Source organism: Mercenaria mercenaria, chromosome 1 (genome assembly GCF_021730395.1).
Source record: "Mercenaria mercenaria strain notata chromosome 1, MADL_Memer_1, whole genome shotgun sequence".
Taxonomy (NCBI): domain Eukaryota; kingdom Metazoa; phylum Mollusca; class Bivalvia; order Venerida; family Veneridae; genus Mercenaria; species Mercenaria mercenaria.
Window position 1 is genome coordinate 19,583,825 of NC_069361.1, and position 22,652 is coordinate 19,606,476.

Consider the following 22,652-nt stretch of genomic DNA (forward strand, 5'->3'; position numbering starts at 1 on the left):
GTAGCCCGAGGCTACCAGTTTTTCAGACGGACTACCGAATTTCCCAAGCTGGGTAGTCCATCGGGTTACTAAGTTTTCAAACATGTTAATAATAAAAGCGTGAAATTTCACCGATTTATCTGATGTTTCCTTTTAAATGACAATGATATTTTCGGTCCGCATATAACACCGGTCGGCCATTTTTCCGAAATTTAAATCCCTTAATTTTCACAATAATTACAAAAAGAACTTCATTAATCTGAAATGTACATCCTAAATACTAGGTTTCGTATATTTATGCATGAATTGATGACTTCAGATTTGCAATATATAAAGTAAGTTTACAAAATTCCGAAATTACATCCCTAAAAATTACCTGGATTGACTGGAATTTACCCGCGAATCGTAAAGATATCAAAACGTCATGCCAGTAATTTTCCATTCCACGAGCACGTGCGACCTATCGTATAGCCGTTTCTTAAATGTTTATCGACACGTCCACAAAAAACGCTTGTAGTGCATTCATTTTTTAATATAATCGCTTCAAATTTTCAGCACCGCTTTAGAAATAATACAGTTTGAATTCTATAATGATTTTAATAAATGTCGACAGAAATGTAGGCAAAATTCTATAAAAACGATCAAAGTTTCATACAATTATTTGTAAAATTTCAAACAGCACGATCTTAATTGTTTATTTATTTCTAAAAGTAAATAAATAATACATACTATGGTCATAAAATTCAGACTTTTGACAAGAAAGTACAAAAAACAGAATTAAAAAATCTTAAATAATGGAAAAGCGGCAGCAATTTAAATACATCGAGTAAAACGATTTTTGGCAAACAGATTTCTGCAAGTGCGGATGAATAGGTTACGGGACCTCGTGAACGTAAATAAAAACAACGATTGTTTTAAAATAAAGCAATATGATGTCGCTGTGGTTTTTAATAAGTTTAATAAGTAAATGAATCTTTGTACATGTCTTTTTTGACTCGACACTATGTCAGATATTCTTTTCAAACAATAATGTAAATTCCTTGAGGGCAAATAGGTCACAGAGGTAGGATATCTACTATTATCGTTTGACACATTTACCTGTCAGTTTATACGGGATATTGTGCATTCGCTTTTAAAAAAAATAAAGAAGATACTTTTTTACTGATTTCTTCTCAGCAATTTAAAGAACCGAGGCCGTACGATCAGACAGTGATGAGTCACATGGCGCGAAAAGATGACGTAATGCCATGACAATCACTTTAGATGCCATGATACCGACACACTTCTTTTAGCTCTTTGAGGGGGTTTTAATTGATGATGAAAACAAGGCCAATTACTTGTTTATCAACAGAATAATTACCGATAATTGTTAATGTTTTTCTTTTCGCTTTAAACATGGGTGGGCTGATGATGATTATTGTGTCCACGTCGCCCCAGACTGTGATAATAGGCTACATTTACTTGATCATAATGCAAATAAAAACAACAAATACCGACCTACCGACCCTACTTTTTTTTGGCCATGCCACCAGAAACACAACATTTTTTGGGGGTTGGGTGCAGGGGGTGGGGGGGGGGGGCTTACCAGGCTGATCCATTATTGCAGTTAAATTTGAACAGCTACACTATATTTTACAGGCCCTGGCTAAAAAATTAAGTTTTAGAAGGGTAGTGCAAATTTGAACCCCACGCCTGGCATATAACTAGATACTGGTATAGGTCTTACTTTTTTTCTACAGTTTTCTCCCATAATTTCTGTCTGCTAGTTACTTGAATATTGTAAAATGGTAATCCACTTACGTTGGCTTAGCCTGCCCATGGATAGTGTGGGTAGGTTTGTTGCCTACCATTTAAATAACTGAATGTTGAATCAAGCATAAACTAAAATACATCATATTTATAAACAAAATGATTTCGGGCAATTAAAAATGTTTTCTGGCAAATGGTTTTCTTAACTTACTTGCCCGAAAGGACAATTGCTGAAAAAAAATTAAGGTGAAGACTGTAATATATTTTTCTCTTTTCCAAAACGGGACTACCAGAAACCTGGTCGGGCTACTTGATTTCACAAGTTGGTAGCCCTGCTGGCTACCAGCAAAAGTAGGTTAAGATCGAGGCCTGAATAGTAGCCTTATCCCGTCCCTAGATTTGCCACTATAATGCCACCCTTTTCAATGGTGGAGTATTTAGACAATTTTCCACCAAAATGCCACCTAAAATGCCACCAAAATGTTGAAAAAATGAACAGGACAGTGGCAAACCTGTTTTCCACTAAATTCCACCTTTTTCCACTTGTGTACACCTTTAGGTGGCAATAAGTGGAGTATTTAGACAGTTTTACACCATTATGGTGGAAAATTTGTTTGCCACTTAATTCCACCAATAGCCACCTTCATGGTGGCAGTAAGTGGAGTATTTAGACAAAATACCACTAAAATGCCACCATTATGGTGTAAAATCTATTTTCCACCTAATGCCACTTATTTCCACCAATCCCCAATAGGTGGCAGTAAGTGGACAAAATTTCACCAAAACGCCACTATGGTGGCAGTCCTATTTTCCACTAAATGCCACCAAATAGCTGGCAATAGGTGGCAACTAGTGTAAATCGGCTGCACCTGCTGAATCTGAAAAAAAAATCAGTAGTAAGCAAAAATCAAATTATATTAATATATTTTTTATTTTTATGCAAAAATCAAAGACCCTTCACAAGAAATCACAAAAGATCTGAACACAGGATCAGGATGCTGTCAATGCAGTCTTATTTTTTCATATTCCAGGATGGCTTAAGTAGATGGTGAATGACTCTCCAAATTTCACTCCTTTGAATGTAAGGCCATTTTTCCAGCACACAATCTGTAACAGCAAACCATATATCTATTAATAAATATATTTTTCTAACATTCTGAATAATTTTGCAGAAAATTGTAAATTTCCTCTAGGAAATATGAAATCAAAAGACTGAACTAACTTACTGACATAACAACAAACTCTGCAAACTTAATCTATGTCAAATAATATGCCACATCTTTATTAAAACTGTGAGAAGTTTCATCAAAATCTACATTGTAGAAAAATTTCTATTCAATTAATACAGGAAAAATCCCTATTTTTTACCAAATCAAGGTAAATAATTGAGCAGTGTTAATAAGCTTATAATAATTACGTGAGGTTTAGTGATTCTATAGACAAAGCTGCTATAATATTTTTCCAATTACAAGCATTTTCAATTAATCCGATGGACAGATGAAACAGAATGGACAACGCCAAAAATAATATCCCTCTACCTTTGGCAATAGATAATAATGGCACCTGGGTTTTTCATCACATTTATAATTAATATTTATCATATAATATGCCAGGAAATTCTATTAATTGGTGTATTTCTTTAAAAATTAAGGATTATTTAAACATTACCGGCAGCTTTTGTAAAAACAAAATATTTACCTGATTCAGAATTATCTTGATATGTTTCTTTTATGCAGTAATAAGCTGTATGCTGCTCAGGTATATACAGCCAGGCAGGCAGATCATGTCACAAAGTTGCATTTTTTCACAGAAGGTTCCTGGTATGAAAAGTTTTAAGTGCATATTGTATCCTAAGTGCTAATCAACAATGTAAATAATTACAATGCTACAATTTTACCGGCAGTGTTATAAACATAATTGACCTATATTCCAGAAAATATATCTTGGATTAATAATCCATCTGCCAAACTTCCTAAAAGGAGATTGGTTGATTTTAATTTCAAGCAGTTTTGTAAATGTTGTTTCAAATTCAAGTATTTGTTAAGAGTAAGTAAATAAGACAATGTTAAAGACAGTAATAATTAAAAAAAATAAACAGTATAATATTGTTACCTCTCACAATGTGTTTCCATTTTCTCCCTGACTGACTCATCAAATGCCAGATTTCAAATTTTGGTATTACTACACAGATAAATTGATTCCACACATACACTTTTTTGGTCAGCTAAAGAAGGTGTCAAATACTTAAGTTGAAAACTATTGTAAAAACATCCTTTTTATATACACTTCTTTTTTTTTTTCAATCAATGAAGAGAAAAGGCAAGAACTATTTCTTTGCATCTGACCTGATGTTTGCCTGCATATATAAATCTTAACTGACCCAAATTCTACCTGGGGTTGTTTCTATACATTAGTGTGGGAGCTTGTAACTTGATCTATCATTAATCTTATCTCTAACCAACTTTCACTCATGCAGAAATAATACACAGCGACACATTCAAAAATGATCTTTTCAGATTCAGCCAGTACAGCCAATTTCCACTAGTTGCCACCTATTTTCCACCATTTTCTGTATTTCAGAATTGTTGATTGAAAAAGTGACTTATTTATATTTACATTGAATATAATACAATGATATAATAATAAATAAATATTCTGTCTCACAAAATAACCAAAATTCAAATTTTCAGAATACACCACTCTGAATATTATTTTTGTCCAGCTGGAGTCAGCGTACTTATTCTCATTTTAACAAAACCCTTTGAAGGAGCCTGAGTACGTGATACTGTTTTGCTGATGTCGGTCAATCTGTCTGTCAGTCTGTTGGTTGTTTGGTATGTAGAACAATCGGTTTCCGGATGGTAACTCAAGAACACTTGGGCCTAAGATCATGAAACTTTATATGGAGGTTGGTCATGACCAGCAGTGACCCCTATTGACTTGGAGGCCAGTAGGTCAAAGGTCAAGATCTCAGTGACCTGGAACAGTTAAACAGTTTTCAGATGATAATTCTAGTGCTCTTGGGCCTAGGATCATGAAAGTGAATGGGAAGGTTGGTCAAAACTAGCAGATAACCCCTATAGATTATGAGTTCAGTAGGTCAAAGCTCAAGGTCACAGTGAGCTGAAACAGTTAAGCTGTTTCCATATGTTTATTTGAGAACTCTTAGACCTATGATCATGAAACTAAATAGGGACGTTGATCATGACCAGCAGATGAGCCCTATTGATTTTGAGGTCAGTTGATCAAAGGTCTAGGTCACATTGACCCAGAACACTAGAACTGTTTTTGCCCAATAACTAGAGAATGCTTTGGTCTAAGATTACATTTGATACAGAAGTCACTTATGACTGGTAAATGACCCATAATTATTGATTTGAGGTCAGTACATCAGACGTCCAGTGCACAGTGACCAAATGATTTTTGTATCGTGTACAGTTACTGAATGCATCAAGGGGGGCATTTTTATATTCTACGAGCTGTTGTCAATGTGGAGTTTTAGCAAAGTCAGGGTCCATGTCAGTTAGGCCTGAAGTTTGACATTTAGTGTCCATTACACCTTGATTCCAACCCGAGTCCATGTGAAGATTTTTGTAAAGGGTAATCCAAAGTCCTACAGTTCGCTTCTAAATCAAAAAATTTCTAAGTTTTTTTTTTTTCCACCTATTCGCCACCAAAAAAATTTTCTAAGTCCCTATTTTCCACTAAACGCCACACAGTTTACACCATGAAAAAAAACTATGTTCTACTTTCCACCAGTTTCCACCTTTCTGCCACCATAAAGAAAAACTATGTTCAAATTTACACCTAATGCCACCTAAATGCCACCAAAATAAAGTGGCTTTTGGTGGCAAATTTACCACTTATTGGAAAAAAGAGTTGAATTACACCAAACGCCAGCTATTTCCACCAATTGCCACCCTTTTACCATGGAAATAAGTGGCAAATAGTGGCATTAGGCGGCAAATCTAGGGACGGGATTCATTCAGCTTATCGGGATGATTTATTCTATGCTCTGATATTTTATAGTCTTATCCATACCTGCATTTTACTGTTAGGAAAACATAAATGTTGAAAAATTACAAAAAAGTCATAAAATACTATTCTGACAGACCAAAATTGTATAAAATACACAGAATGGCAACAGGAGATTATCTTGTGTAAGCTCGTGTCACAATGTTATGTTATTGAAGCATATTACAGTTTTACACTGGCAATTTGGCCAGCACGTACTAAACCTAATCGGATCCGATTTTCAAATGACAGCTGTTGATTTCTCAGACTTCCATTCATATATGCAAACCTTCACCGTGTAGAAAATACTAATAAAATTTAAAAAACACCATTATCATTATAAACAAATGATCTGATAGAAAGTTCTTCACAACACAAATTTTTATCCATCAGCTGTTTGTTTCATACACAGGTAAAATGAGATCTCATTCAGTTCCCACGTGATGTTGGCGAGATTTGCTTTGCCTTTCAAGATGATCTATTTATTTTTATAGCTCTTTGGTCAGACTAACTTGCTCTGGACAATAAATTAAACATTAATATTCATGTAGAAACTTCAAATGGGTTGAATATAGCTCATAATTTTAAAAAAGAGACTTAAATCTTCGGAAATCTACCCAGACACCTGTTTAAATATACTGCGGACTGCCGGTGACACTAAATTGCAGAAACAAAACACAAAGTATACATTAAAAAATGTCAGCGAGACAATTTTACGATTGAATTTCATCATTAATTAATTATATGAGATGTAATCATTACAAATACATTTGGCATGTACCAGAAAATGTTCCCAATGGGTTTCATTGGGGATTTCCTAACAGAAATAATTATCCAGAATAAGTTTGGATGAGACGGAGACAGCGACAGTCAAAAGTTATCACGCTGTAACGAAACATCCTATTATTTTGACTAGGAGAATTGGGGAAAGTACGGATTTCGCAGTCTATTTTTAGATAAATTGTCGTTTGGCTGTTGAGAATCTTGTTATTGTTGTTTAACTTGTTGTTTCCACTAAATTAGTTTAAATATAAGTTTTTCTTTCGCACCATCAAAAGGTAATCAGGATTAATTCAAGTGAACAGATGGTGGCCGGAAATTAGTTTGTGTATATTAAGTTTGTGAAAGTAGTGTACTTTGAATAAAATGTATATTATGTAAATGTGTATTTTCATACACATCATTCTGTCTATCTATATAACACATTCCGGAAATAGTTCTGCAGTGCAAATAAGTTGAATAGATATGGTGATAAATAGAAATAAATAAATGACCAAGAATGTTCAGGGTATTCTGATTCATTAATAAAACATGGCCACCAGAGCTAAATAATAGAAAAATCTTCAAATACCGTCTCGTCCAAAACCACAAGTCAGATTTGAAATAATGTTTAAAAAAATAACTCTTCAGTGATCCTCTACTAAAATTGTTAAAAGCCATCTTGATCTGTAATAAAAAAAAACAACATTGCTGCCAGAAATGGATCTAGTTTTCCCTGTATGGACCTATGCAACATTTTTAAAATCTGCTCTGACACTGTAGGCCAGTTTTCGAAATGTTTCTTTTTATACCTGTTTGAGCTATAAAACTCTGGTGAGCAATATAGCATCATCATATCCTTCTTATTATTTAGGGATTTTAAAACAAAGTAAAACTGAGACAATGCAGAGACGTCCAAAGCCAGGTGAAACGGAGGAAGATTTACTGGAGTTTCAGAAACAGTTTCTTGCCCAGAAAACGACACCATCGGTTAGTGTGATTAGCAAGAAACCAGGGGAGAAGAGAACTATTGAGAAACAAGATGATCATACAGAACCAAGAGATGTTGTTCAGATGGATGGTAAGGATTTCATTTATCAAAAAAGAAAAGAAAACAACATTTTTTGCAGTTGTTGCATAGTATTTTCAACTTCAAAAGAAATTTCATTCGGTTTGTGCCCAAGCCTGTAATAAAAGAAAACAAATGAATATAATATGGTCCTCCAGCATCTTTTAATGTTCATAAAATGTGTGGGAATGTCAGTGTTGTTTGATCATATTTACATCATTTAGTTTTGAATTATAGATCCCTAATACTTTATGCTTTGTCATGGAATAAACATATGTAAAAAAGTGTGTTAACAGCATGTGAGCATGAGAATCTTTGCTAATACATGTTAACTCTCCTGTTAAAGCACTGTCAGAAAGTGACAAAAACAACAATTAATGCTAGAATTAAAGTACCAGACTTTTGTAATGCTAAGAAATTATATCTTATTGCATTTATAGTATTGAAAATGACATGAAAAGGCAGTGAAGCTAAATATGCAAAAAAATCTTTATTTACATTGAAATAATTGACTTTTCATTCATTGATTAAAGCTTACTGTTCATTTTTTAGCTCTGCCAACAACATTACCAGCATCTGACCATGTACCACCAACAAAGAAGTCAAGATTTAAAGCTGCACAGGAACAAAAAGCAAAACTAAAGCAGGCTCGTACACAGCCGCCTGCTAGTCATGATATTGATAGTAAAGTTGAATTTCTTTATCATAAAAACTGTGTTGACTTGATAGCTTATCTTGCCTCATTTATATACATGCAAGGAGTATTAAAGATACTAAATAATAAATTGCAATAAACTCTTATGAAGTGTGTATGCTATAATCTTACATTAAACTGTAGTTTATCTCTGCAAGTACCTGAGAATTGTTTTTATGCCCCCGAAGGGAGGCATATAGTTTTTGAACCGTCTGTCTGTCAGTCTGTCGGTCTGTCCGCAATTTTCGTGTCCGGTCCATATCTTTGTCATCCATGGATGAATTTTCAAATAACTTGGCATGAATGTGTACCACAGTTAGACGACATGTCGCGCGCAAGACCCAGGTCCGTAGCTCAAAGGTCAAGGTCACACTTAGACGTTAAAGGTCATATTTCATGATAGTGCATTGATGGGCGTGTCTGGTCCATATCTTTGTCATTCATGCATGGATTTTAAAATTATTGGGCATGAATGTGTACCACAGTTAGACGACATGTCGCGCGCAAGACCCAGGTCCGTAGCTCAAAGGTCAAGGTCACACTTAGACGTTAAAGGTCATTTTTCATGATAGTGCATTGACGGCGTGTCCAGTCCATAACTTTGTCATCCATGGATGGATTTTCAAATAACTTGACATGAATGTGTACCACAGTAAGACGACATGTCGCGCGCAAGACCCAGGTCCGTAGCTCAAAGGTCAAGGTCACACTCATTTTTCATGATAGTGCATTGATGGCCGTGTCCGGTCCATATCTTTGTCATTCATGCATGGATTTTAAAATAACTACGCATGAATGTGTGGCACAGTTAGATGACGTGTCGCGCGCAAGACCAAGGTCCGTAGGTCAGAGGTCCTAAACTCTTAACATCGGCCATAAGTATTCATTCGAAGTGCCATTGGGGGCATATGCCATCCTATGGAGACAGCTCTTGTTCACTGTTGTTAGCTCACCTGTCACGAAGTGACAAGGTGAGCTTTTGTGATCGCGCAGTGTCCGTGCGTCCGTCCGTGCATCCGTGCGTAAACTTTTCCTTGTGACATCTCTAGAGGTCACATTTTTCATGGGATCTTTATGAAAATGGGTCAGAATGTTCATCTTGGTAAATTCTAGGTCAAGTTCGAAACTGGGTCACGTGCCATCAAAAAGTAGGTCAGTAGGTCTAAAAATAGAAAAACCTTGTGACCTCTCTAGAGGCCATATATTTCAAAGATCTTCATGAAAGTTGGTCAGAACGTTCACCTTGATGATATCTAGGTCAAGTTCGAAACTGGGTCACATGCCGTCAAAAACTAGGTCAGTAGATCAAATAATAGAAAAACCTTGTGACCTCTCTAAAGGCCATATTTTTCATAGGATCTGTATGAAAGTTGGTCTGAATGTTCATCTTGATGATATCTAGGTCAAGTTCGGAACTGGGTCGCGTGCAGTCAAAAACTAGGTCAGTAGGTCTAAAAATAGAAAAACCTTGTGACCTTTCTAGAGGCCATATATTTCATAAGATCTTCATGAAAATTGGCCAGAACGTTCACCTTGATGATATCTAGGTCAAGTTCGAAACTGGGTCACGTGCCATCAAAAACTAGGTCAGTAGGTCAAATTATAGAAAAACCTTGTGGCCTCTCTAAAGGCCATATTTTTCATGGGATCTGTATGACAGTTGGTCTGAATGTTCATCTTGATGATATCTAGGTCAAGTTCGAAACTGGATCACGTGCAGTCAAAAACTAGGTCAGTAGGTCTAAAAATAGAAAATCGTTGTGACCTCTCTAGAGGCCATATATTTCATGAAATCTACATGAAAATTGGTCAGAGTATTCACCTTGATGATATCTAAGTCAAGTTCGAAAGTGGGTCACGTGCCATCAAAAACTAGGTCAGTAGGTCAAATAATAGAAAAACCTTGTGACCTCTCTAGAGGCCATATTTTCCATGGGATCTGTATGAAAGTTGGTCTGAATGTTCATCTTGATGATATCTAGGTCATGTTTGAAAGTGGGTCACGTGCCGTCAAATAATAGGTCAGTAGGTCAAATGATAGAAAAACCTTGTGACCTCTCTAAAGGCCATATTTTTCAATGGATCTGTATGAAAATTGGTCTGAATGTTTATCTTGATGATATCTAGGTCAAGTTTGAAACTGGGTCAACTGCGATCAAAAACTAGGCCAGTAGGTCTTGAAATAGAAAAACCTTGTGACCTCTCTAGAGGCCATACCCTTGAATGGATCTTCATGAAAATTGGTCAGAATGTTCACCTTGATGATATCTAGGTCAAGTTTGAAACTGGGTCACGTGCCTTAAAAAACTAGGTCAATAGGTCAAATAATAGAAAAACCTTGTGACCTCTCTAGAGACCATATTTTTCATACAGATCTTCATGAAAATTGGTCAGAATTTTTATCTTGATAATATCTAGGTCAAGTTCAAAACTGGGTCACATGAGCTCAAAAACTAGGTCACTATGTCAAATAATAGAAAAAACGACATCATACTCAAAACTGGATCATGTGGGAAGAGGTGAGTGATTCAGGACCATCATGGTCCTCTTGTTTTTTAAATAGGATCATGTACATTTCTGTTAAAAACTTCACTTCAGCTTTCATTTTAAAATTTGTTGCTTGTGGAATGTTTTATGGATATTGTGAACTTAAATAGAAAATTTTACCTATTTCTGAAAAGTGTGTAGAATTGCATATTGATGTGTACAATACTTTTTTTTATACAGAACATGATAGAAGCACAGGCACAGTACTGGCCAAAATAATTGTAAGTATGATATTACCTCAGCTTAAATAGAAAATGAAAAAGTTGAAATCTTGTAGGAGTGCAATAGATCTCGGGTGCAGTAGATGTGGCCATGTGTTAGAATATTGATTCTAACACGATCTGCAGCAATTGCTATATAAACATATAGCGAAATCGCCTATACTTGAATCTACGATAAAATATGGTTGGCTGTTACATTTCCCCCCCTATGATTGTGGCATAGGAGATTCTACTTCAGTTCCATTACATACGAATTATTTAAGGGCCAAACGGTTGAAAACAGCATTTCAGAAACACAAATATGATAAAAAGTCATACTGCCTTATGTGTAGGACCGTAAAACACGTTTTGATCTCTACTAGCGAATTCAATTAGCTTAATTAAGATTCAGCGGTGACGTCATAAATGTATGACATAAAGTATGACGTCATATAAAGTTAAACTCGTAACTTGTAACACAGGGTCAACTCGCCTAATTTGATGATTTTCTTCATAATTATCGATAGTTTGCGAGCTGTTAGATTACTAATTCATAATCAAAATTCTGATAAAAAGAAACAAATATCTGTACGTTCCATTGGCTATGCAACTCTTTCTAACCATAGGGGGTAAATTGTAACAGCATATGACCCAAATGACGTATTACCCTGAAAATGTAGTACTGTAAAATGCGAAGTATTTGCGTTGTTAGAATCGAAATAATAAATATGTTACAATAATTTTATCAATTAATAAAACATGGGCAATCGTTTGGATGCGAATAATTAAATCACTCGTGCTACGCACTCGTGATGTAATTATTACGCATCCAAACTCCTGCCCATATTTTATTAACTGATAAAATATAGGAACAGATTTATTATTTCATAAATCAAAAATCTTGGTTTGATAATATTCAGCAACTCTACTATTGATTTATGCTGCTTGCATCTGACTCTGGATATCCTGTTATGTGAGACAATCAAGTAAGTTCAGCTGATGTGTAACTATCAACAATGAGAAATAACTGTATCCTATATATGGTTAGCAAGTTAACCTTTAGCCTGCAGTGGCAAGTGATTTTGCCTTTGCGACCAGTGCAGAAGGTCCATGCAGGCTGATCATGGTCTGCACTACTCGCTATTCAGTCAGTAAAACAACCCTTTGAATAATATTGTAAGTGATACTGCCCAAATTGAATGATGGGCCAGTCCATTTTAAAAATTAGGTGACTTAGTGTTGCTAAATAATTCTTTTCTCAGGAGATAATGGAGGCAATTCAGGACTTAATGTATTGTAGGGTTCTTGTTAGGGAACATTTCCCCTCAGAAAATGTCTTTCAGATTATGCAGTTTTCCTCTGAAATTAATTTTGTTTCAGCATTTTTCCTCCATTTTGCATAGATCAATTTTAGAAATTACTTTGTGTTCTCTTAGAACCAGTGAACCTTCTTTATCTTAAAGAATCTTTCTGTAACTTTATACATACCGGTACAGATTTAGGGAAGTTATATGTGTCCCTGTGTTTCAGGAGAGAGATACCCACAATGCTCGGTACAGTTTGCCAGGCCATGTGACCTTACCATTCCCTGCACTTTCACAAGTTGACAATACAAGTGTACAAGTAAGTTAATGTTTCCAGGCATACATGTCTATGTCTAAAACTTGCAGCAGGATAGTTTCCTGTTCTGAGATTTATGTTAATATTTTAATTTTTTAATTTTGATTCATGCATTGCATCAAAAATTCTATTTTTTTTGCAAGTTTCATTTTAGATTTCATCAAGGTAATAATAGGCAAAAGAAATCTGTATGACCATTTCATGAAATAAAACATCACACTAATTAATTTATTAGTCTACTTCTACATTCCCCTGAGCATTTGATCAATCTTTTTAAATATATTTTTAGATTTTTATTATGTTAAGTCCTAAGAAAGCATATTCACTCATTAGTTGTCATGAGTTTTACTGAGGTTTTGCCCAGTGTTTTAATGAGGGTTTCAGATCTTATTTGAAATACATGTATATCTTTGATTTACTTCTGATTTGACAAAGGCCATTTCTTTTGTCAAGATGGTGCGTGTGGATGCAGTTTCACATTTAAACCTTTATTTCACAAAACAACACCAGCTGCTGAGTTGTTGAAAGAGGCGTTTACAGGGTGGAATGATATAAAATTTGAGTTCAGAGACCAGTCTCAAAACTCTAGCATGCGATTGGTTGATTCTGAGCTCAGTTTTGAAATTGACCAATGACAAGCTTGCATTAGTGAGACTGGACACTGCACACACAGTCTAGCACAGTATATATTTTTGTTACACATTCTAAACTGTGAATAACCAGATAGTGTATTGTAGGCTGATGCATCAACAAAGAAGAAAAAGAGTTTGTTTGCACAGCAGGTGGCTTCAGCACCAGAAAAGTTTGGCATTGTGTCAGATGAACCTCCCTCTGTCTTGCAAATGGATACTAAAGAGTCAAACACAGGTGCAGTACTAAACATATTTATATCAAGCTTTCAGTATTGATCAAAACTAACATATCAACACTATTGCCATATAAGTTTAATTGTTTAATTTAAATCTCATTTGAGATGAATGTATAGTTTTACAAGAGGCTCGTGGAGGGTGGTAGGAAGTATAAATGATGGTATTTTTTTGCAGATGAAGAAATGCCCAGTATCATAGATGGTAGTGGTCTTAGTGCTACATTTGGTAAAACTGAAGCACACAAGATACATGAAGAAAACCTAAATTGTCTTTCACAAATGTCTGAAGAGGAAGTTCTAGAAGAGCAGAGAAAACTGATGCAGACTCTTGGTATGTTATTTACTGTTTTGTTATCATTTTAATTTTATACTTTGCTCTGATTTAAATTGTTTCTTAAGCAGCTTAAGGACACTTGACCTTTGTATAAAGTTTTGATGTGGCATATAGCTAAAGCTCATCATATTTTTTGTGGAATGTGCAGTTGTCCAATCATATCAGCTTTCTGACAGAATTTTCCAGTTTCTGTGTGTTCAACTGTCATGCAAAAATTTGCCTGTTATATAGTAAGAAATTTCTGCTTTGTTTGGCAATGTTTGCAGAAGTTTCTAATAATTTAATCTTTTAAACAGTCCACATCTGTGCTACAGCTTTTTCACCAATACACTGTAGATATTATATTTGAGGTGCTTATGTACTGTGGTACAGGAAAATAAGGATAAAACTACACCCACTGGAGACAGGTTTATGAAGCTGTAGAAAAGAGGTCACCATGTCTGCGTTGTTTATAGTCAGTCAAATGGCTGCTAAAAGAAAATGTCATCTTGTTTACAAAAAGGGTGTGGATTATAAAAATTTAGTGGAATAAGATTTACCTTTGCTGCATCTGTATAATTCATAGAAAATAACAGCGACAGTGATAGTAGTAGAACATACTAAATAATATGGTCTGTAAATTCAGTATACATGTACTCTAGAGTTCAGGCTAAGGTTATGGTAGCTTTAAGTCAGGATATATTTGTAATTAATTTCAATAGGGGCCCATAGAAATTGAAAATCACCTATTGATTTTAGGGATCAAAGAGCATTTTGCCCGTTATGAAAATCCTTCCCAATCACTGCAGATTAAAGTTTCTACCTGGAATGGATTGAATAACTTATTTCCAACTGAGCACAGTGTCCTATATACCGGTACCTTCTCAGTATCCATTCTATGCTGATACTGCTTGAGACAGTATTCAACAAGCATTGAACTCCAGTTGGGATATTGGTTGCAACTGGGAATCAAAAATTGATTGCTAGCACTGAGGGCCAAGCTGCTAACTACTGTACCACTGACTTCTTTCTGTTGCATACACAAAACTAAACAATCAAGTTTTAAAGCCTTATAAGACACAAAACCATATTTTCCATTGAAGAGCTCCTGAATATGCATAACTATACCCTGCTACTTCATGTTTTTAGCAAGAGTAAATATCACTTCTCCCATTCCTCCCCCACTGCCCTCTCAGTTTTAGAGAGAAAAAACATTTTGATCCCGATAAGCAGAACAGCTTTCTTTCATGTCATTTGGAGTTGGAGGTCAAGGTCGTACAGTGCAAAATGCAAGTTACAGTCATATTTGTTCAAGGTCAAGGTTGAAAGGTTTAATCAAAGTATTTGTAGTTTTGTCTCATTTGAAAGGATTTTCAGATAACTATTGCTATTATGAGATGAAGGGTAGATCTTAAGTCAGTCATATTGGTTCAAGGTCAACAAATCATTTTGGGCTGTCAATTAATATTGCATATCGTTTCACCTTTCTGTATCTTTCAAATGCCAACTGCATCTTTTTCAGACCCTAAACTTGTTGCTTTCCTGAAGGCTAAAAAGGTAGCAAGTGATGGACAAACTGAACATAAACATGAGCCTGAAAGAGACAGTGTCTGGAAACCAGATAATAAACAAACTCCAGGCAAATCAAGTCAAGGTATGAGATGTAATACAGTATTTAAATGTGTTATCAATGTGCACAGTTATTAGTTAATTGTTTCCCTGAATTTCTTACAAGTAAAGAACTTTCTTATAACTCAAATGGAGGACACTGAAAGCACTCAACTCATTTTTTTGGAATTAAGCTTTGTAAAGTTACTTGTTCTTTAATATATTGTTTAATGTGAATATTAGCCTGCCTGACTAGCTCAGTAGGTAGACTGCAAGACTTACTGTAATGTTGTAAGTTTTATCCCCGAGCACAGTGCTTCTTTTCTATACCCCCATCGATAACATAGTGGCAGAGTATCTGCTTTGAGTATGGAAGGTTGTGGATAGATATTTCGAAAGTTGTAGAACTTACTTCACCATTAACCTAAAATAAATAAGTATAATCTTTTCTGTGACAAGCGGACTGAAGACATTGTGACTGGAGTCAAATGTCTTCAACAGTAACTGCAATACTGTTGAAAATGGTGTTAAACCAGTAACAATGGGAATCTCTTCTTTCATGTGATAGTGTAAATTGTACTTGATTGTTGTTGTTGTTTAGAAGGCCACATTTAAAATTAAGATATATCATTTGTACTTTGTACTGATCTATATCTTCACGTGCTACCTTCTATAAATTAAGATCTTATTATTATTATTACTATTATAATTATTATTATTATTCCTTTCTGTAGATACAGAAGTACCAGTGCCAGTTGAAGTTAAAAAGGATTGGGTTCATATGGATGATGTAGAATATGACAAACTAGAGTGGATGAAAGATTTACCTGCACCATCAGCTGATAGTACAAAGGTAAAAAGTGTGGTGGCCAATCTATGGGACAGGGATTTTAATCTAACCTTAAAGATGATTTGTATTTCATTAGGCTAAAAATCAGTTATCATTACAGTGTTATATTAAACAAGATGATTACTTTCTATATGACATGGAAATGTGTAATGCATTCAGTATTTATTCTTTGGAGATGTCTATTACTGTATTTCCTTGACTTAAAGGTGGATCACTTACAAAAATGGCTTTTTAAGAATCTAATATTCTGTTACACAGTTCTTTAAAATTTACACCAAAAATAGATAAGTGGTGGAAAGAGACTAAGAATGGTAATAGTAATAAGTGTGGTAGTAGTGGAAAAAAACCTGATGAATTACTCCAGATTTCTTAAATGGCACACATTTGGTCAAAGACTTATAATATTGGGATATAATTTGTAGGCTTTAAACTTCAATGAATGGGACTTGTATTAATGTGTTTATTGTGATATCATTTTATCTATTTTCACACTTAAAATCCTCAAACTTACTTTTCAGGAAATAATGATAATTTCATATTATTCTTACAAATGTTTTTTCAGCCATCATTGCCCTGGCTCATGACATTTACCAGTAAAGAGTATTGTATTATTGTGTTTCAGACAGGTCAGCAAGCCAGATTTGATTTCCATGGTAACCTGGTACATGATGATGCTGATATACCAGTCAATGTTGGTCTACATCACCATGGAGATGAACCAGAGGTCAGTTCCTAGTCTATATCTGCATTGAAAATAATACAATTATTGGACTTAAATGATGTCTTTTTAGCTTGTTTGATTTTTGAAAATCTTCAGAGCTAGAGCTTTGAAATTTTGTCTTTTAATATTATCATTAGATGAGCAAATATGCCAAGTACTGTATAAACTCTCACTTGCATTTTGTCAGAATTATAGACATTTTTATTCTTAGAAATTTGAATTTCTTGGTTAGAAGTTTTGTTAAGGTCAATTTTTCCCCAAAAATTACAAGAGCTAAAGCTTTGAAACTTTGCACACTTGTTTATCATCTTTAGTTGAGTAAGTGGATCAAGAAGGATAACTCTTGCTTGCATTTTGTCAGAATTATGGACCTTTATTTACTAAGAAAATTGGAATTTCTTGGTTGAAGTTTTTGTTTAGGTCCACTTTACTGGAAACAGAAAATTTGAATTTCTTGGTTTAAAATTTTGTTTTTGCCCACTTTACTTGAATACTGTAAAAGTAAAAGCTTTGAAACTTTAAAGACTTGTTTATCACTATTAGATGAATTAGTTGATTATAAGATGAATTAGTTGATTATAAGATGATTTAGTTGGCAAAGAACCATAACTCTGGTGCCCATTTTGTAAGAATTATGGCCCTTTGTGTACTAAGAAATTGGAAATTCTTGGTTAAACCGTTTAGATCCAATTAACTCAAATATTATGAGAACAACAGCTTTAATCTTTGCTGACTTGTTTATGATCATGAGTTAAGTACTTAAGCCAAGAACAATAACTCTGATATGCATTTAATTAGAAATATCACCTTTGGTGTACTTAGACAATTACAATTTTTAGCTTGACTATTCGAAGAATATGGAGAGCAGTAACACTACTAATCCCGGTGTCGGCATTGGTTTAAGTTTTTTATAATGTCGAATATCTTGAATACTTTCAAAGATACTCAATTGAGACTTGGAATACTTGCATATAGTGACAGTGTGAACATGTATGGCAAGGGGCATTACAGAGTATTGTCAAGAGTTATGCCCATTTTTAACTTAGAAATTTGATTTAAACTATTCATAATGATAACTATCTCTGCAATGCATTGATATATTGGATTCAAACTTTACACATGGTTAGTAAATATAGTCACAGGTCCTAGAAGTCTAACTTGTATTTTAACAAAATTGCCTTTTTATACTCAGAAATTTCATGTGTTAATTTTAAATTTTAAAATGTACAATTTTCTGCTGTTGTAAGTACTTAGGGACTATTGTATTGAAACTTCACACATGTCTTGGAGTCATTGTATACAGTCATTCTATTTCATAAACAAGCTTTTTTGAATAGTCGAGCGCACTGTCTTCAGACAGCTCTTGTTTGGTTAAAACTTGTGTTAGGCCCACTTTCCATGAATACTTTAAGACCAATAACTTTGAAACTTTGTACGCTTCTTTTGTATTACAAGATAAGAAAGCAGGTCAAGAGCCATAAGTCGCTTTTGCATTTTGTCAGAATTATGGCCTTTTTTAACCTAAAAACTGGTATTTCTGGCTTATTTTTTGTTTACGTTCACTTTTCTTCAATACTGTAGCTTTAAGACTCTGCATTTCTTTTAGTCGTCAAAAGATGAGTAAGAAATTCAAGAACCATAAATCTATTCCTTCATATTGCTTAATGACAAAGACTTACTGACGAGGGTTGGCACCCGCAAGCGGCGCTTTTCTTTAGATAAATTTGCTATTTGGGTCTAATAGTATTACAGTATTCTTTGACTGTTTTTACCAGTATTATTTTATCTAAATATCGCATGAACTTGAGGGTGATTTTAACACTGCTGTTATGTCTTGTATTGAAATGGAGACGAGATATGATGATACAGCTTAAACAAATCTTTTTTTTTTAAAAACATCAAAACACTTTTCAATAGATAGGATCAAACAATGGATGGTGGAAAGGTATAAACATAAAACATATTTTCTTCCTCTTGAGTGGTAGTATTTTAATGTTTGAAAATATATTTTTATTTATCCTAGAGAGCAGGCTATACACTGGAGGAACTATTTACACTAGCTAGAAGTACCAACAACCAGCAAAGAGTTCTTGCCTTGAACACTCTCAGTAAAGTCATCAAGCAGGTAATTTTCAGTTAAACACAAAATTTCTCTAACATGGCTATAAAAACAATACAGAGATCAAAGCATTAGGGACCTTGATACCTGTGGTATTCCTTCGCTTTTTTGCTGCTTATGACAAAAAGATCTTTTAGCATCCAAAATTACCACAACACTTTGATAAATTAATGTCTGTGTAACTATTATTGATTTATATGTTTTTCAATATTTTTGAATTGTGAGTACTTTTTTTAATGTGTTTAACCTGATAGTCTGGTGGTAGAGTGTCATCTTGGAGTGCGGGAGTTCGAGGGTTTGATCCCTGGCCGTGTCATACTAAAGACATGAAAAATGATACCAGTCACTCCTTTGTTTGATGCTCAGAATTAAATGGGAATTAGCTTCTCTTCTCTCATACCCTTATACGGATGGTTTCCATCAAGAATGTTGTGTAAAGAGTGATTAATTTAAGTTGTAGAATGTGCTTCACAATCGACCAAAAATAAATTAGTATAAACCAACCTGATTTTGCAGATGTTAATTTGCTGGAAAAAAAACTAAAAATAGGTTTTATTTTGAATAAAAGTACTTCAGGTATTTTGGAGAAGTGCAGTTTGAAAATCTGCTGACTATTTTTCAGGCAAAAGAAGGTAATCTGGAGAAAATGGTGCAGACGCCTATTTTACCTGGTATTATTGATGCCGGTGTAATATTTCTATTACGCTGGTCTCTAGATGATAGTGTAGAATCTGTTGTGGCAGCAGCAGTGGTAGCACTCAATTCTCTACTGGTCAACCATGCTGATGAGGTTTGTATTTAACTGCTAACTACTCACATAATGTACAGAAATGAGAATGTATAAGTTAAAGCAGATATTTAAAAATACTTGAAGACAAAATGTTGGAATGATGTAGGAGCAGAAATCAGAAGGTGGTGATTGAACACTAACTACCAAGGATATATGCATACTGGATCAAGCTTGTAAACATGGACAGTAATAATGCAAAAAAACAAAAATGATTGGTTTTGTTTCGTAGACAAATACGTTAAACCTTATTTAAAAAAAATCTAGGTTGTAAATATTTATATTCTGAATGTCTGGTCATAAAGTTGGTTTGCTTGAACATGATACAAACCCAAGCCTTCCAGTGGTGTGACTTAACTGACAAGTTCTATTGAAAAATCGTATACTCTCCTGCATACACCAGTTGATGCAGGAATCAATCAAGATTATATCCCACCATAAATTTTCTAAATTAAGAAAACAATTACATACAGGCTTAATTTTTAGCTCACCTGAGCACAAAGTGCTCATGGTGAGCTATTGTGATCACGCTGTGACTGGCGTCTGTCGTGCGTGCGTGCGTTCGTCCATCACGTCATCCTTCCGTCGTCAACAATTGTGTTTAAATGACATCTCTAAAACCACTGAATGGATTTTGATGAAACTTCGCCTGGATGTTCCTTGGGTGGTCCTCTACCAAAGTTGTTCAAATAGTTCTGCTTGGTTGCACATAGGGGCCACCAGAGCTATAAATAGAAAAATCTTCAAACGACATCTCCTCCTAAACCACTTGTCCGATTTGATCATTTTGAAGTAATTTCACACAAATGGTCCTTATGTCACCCTCTACATATATAGTGGAAACGTTAAAAATCTTCTTGTGTGAAACTGCTGCCCTGATTTTAAAATAATTTATCACAAATGGTCCTTGTGATACCCTCTACCAAGATTGTTCAAATTATTTTGATTCGTCAAAAAACATGGCCGCCAGAGGGCATGGTCACTTTTCTCTATATATATATATGGTGGAAATTTAAAAAATCTTCTTTTGTAAAACTGCTGCCTTGATTTTAAAATAATTTATCACAAAATTTAATGGTCCTTCTGTGACCCCCTAATTATTTTGATTTGTCAAAAAGCATGGCCGCCAGAGAGCGTGGTTACTTTTCCCTATATGTATATAGTGGAAACTTTAAAAATTGTGAGACATGTATATAATATAGGCTAACATAGAAGAAAAGGTTTACTTGTAAAACCAGTACTTCTATTTCCTTAAAAACAGCTTGCACAGGGAAAAGTGTTTCACTGGTATCAAGGTCACAGAGTGGCTTGCCAAGCTCCTGCTAAACCAGAAGATGTTGGAATCAAGCTGCCAGGAGAATCAGAGGAAAAACCTGAGGAGACAGATGCTGACCTTGCCAAACAGGATCTCATCCTGGTAAATAACATATATTATCTATCTAAAAGGGTTATTATAACAGTACAATCATCTATTCAGCTTGATTAGATTTTGCTAGGCCTAGATCCCATAAAGCACTTGCACAGAGTATGTTACACCCTGGCAAAATCCATGAGTGTGGAATACATCATTGCATATAAAGGTACAGCTTTATCAACCCTTTTAATTTATACAAACATACCTATTACTTGTGTCATATTAGCCGAAATTGACTATAATTTTAGGCACAAAAAACTGAAAACTAGTTTGAAACTTTTTGACGCATCATTACCTCATTTCTGTCTTCATATTTGATGTCACAACTGATGCAAGCAGTCCCACTATTGAATATTTTTCCATATCCGATGGGAGTTGAATACAGGTTTTTGAATTCATTTGTTGTGCTTTCAATCTTACTCATAAACTAGGAACTTATATGAAAATGATTTAAAATTTCTGATAATTTATAGACAATGCTGTCTAATTTACAAGGTTTTATACTTAATGCAAAACTAGAGACCGTTTTTAAAGAATGGTATGTTTATAGCTCTGAATAAATTTGACTTCTATGTAGTAGAGGTAATTGAATAGCTAATACAAAAGAGTTGTGGGCCATGTATTAACAGTTTTACTATAAAAATTTGACTGTTTTCAGGCATTAGGAAGTAGGATGAATCTGATACAGCGACTCACTTACATTCTGAGGAGTGTAAGACCACAGGCTCCTGTAGTGATTGCAGTCCTGCAGCTTCTCGCAAGGCTTTGTAGACACTCTAAACAACTTGCATACCAGGTGAACAACTGAACATTTATATTTTACTGCAGTTGCTTGTATATTGAAATCCAAACTGAAATTAATATTATGTGTGTCATTGTAATGAGTTAACTAAAAAGGAATATAAAACAAAATTAAGGATAAATGTTAACTGGTCTCATTCTTAGGTCTCTATATTTAGTTGCAGGAAAAGTTAACCTTTATCCTGCTAAATTTCTAAAATGGACAGATCTATCATTCAATTTGGGCAGTACCATTTATTATTCAAAGGAATATTCACTAAAAATTTACTGACTGAATAGTGAACACTGCAGACCATGATCAGCCTAAGCATCTGTTCAGACTGATCTTGGTCTGCATTGGTCTGATTGCAAAGACAAAATCAATTGCTGCTAGCAGGCTAAAGGTTAAGTAGAAGAAAATTCAGCTTCTTGTTACGCAGTTGGGACAAGAAAATTTGTGTTTACATGTTACTAGGATTTCATGCTCAGATGTCTCTGTCTGTTGAGACTAGTTTGTAATTCAATCTGTCTTGTTGGAAAGACGCACTATGTGCACACAAA

General features: G+C 34.6%; 1 protein-coding gene and 1 long non-coding RNA gene across 4 annotated transcripts in view; one reads left to right on the plus strand and one right to left on the minus strand.

The window, feature by feature from the left end:
• The window catches only part of LOC123544708 (RNA polymerase II-associated protein 1-like), a 50,429-nt gene that overhangs the window by 632 nt on the left and 27,145 nt on the right, over positions 1 to 22,652 (plus strand). For all 3 annotated transcript variants that reach the window (XM_045330776.2, XM_045330781.2, XM_053541399.1), the window contains exons 2-14: positions 7,376 to 7,582; positions 8,123 to 8,254; positions 10,992 to 11,032; positions 12,542 to 12,634; positions 13,369 to 13,498; positions 13,675 to 13,830; positions 15,335 to 15,466; positions 16,155 to 16,273; positions 16,893 to 16,994; positions 19,015 to 19,116; positions 19,733 to 19,900; positions 21,159 to 21,314; positions 21,970 to 22,107. In XM_045330776.2, coding sequence (XP_045186711.2) covers positions 7,405 to 7,582; positions 8,123 to 8,254; positions 10,992 to 11,032; positions 12,542 to 12,634; positions 13,369 to 13,498; positions 13,675 to 13,830; positions 15,335 to 15,466; positions 16,155 to 16,273; positions 16,893 to 16,994; positions 19,015 to 19,116; positions 19,733 to 19,900; positions 21,159 to 21,314; positions 21,970 to 22,107 — 1,647 coding nt within the window. In that variant the 5' untranslated portion in view covers positions 7,376 to 7,404. The remainder of the gene's footprint in view (positions 1 to 7,375; positions 7,583 to 8,122; positions 8,255 to 10,991; positions 11,033 to 12,541; positions 12,635 to 13,368; positions 13,499 to 13,674; positions 13,831 to 15,334; positions 15,467 to 16,154; positions 16,274 to 16,892; positions 16,995 to 19,014; positions 19,117 to 19,732; positions 19,901 to 21,158; positions 21,315 to 21,969; positions 22,108 to 22,652) is intronic.
• Positions 2,121 to 5,701, minus strand: LOC123523833 (uncharacterized). The gene is made up of 3 exons (XR_006681177.2): positions 3,841 to 5,701; positions 3,427 to 3,545; positions 2,121 to 2,835 (listed from the first exon to the last, which is right to left on the minus strand). It is a non-coding gene; the product is annotated as an uncharacterized LOC123523833 (long non-coding RNA).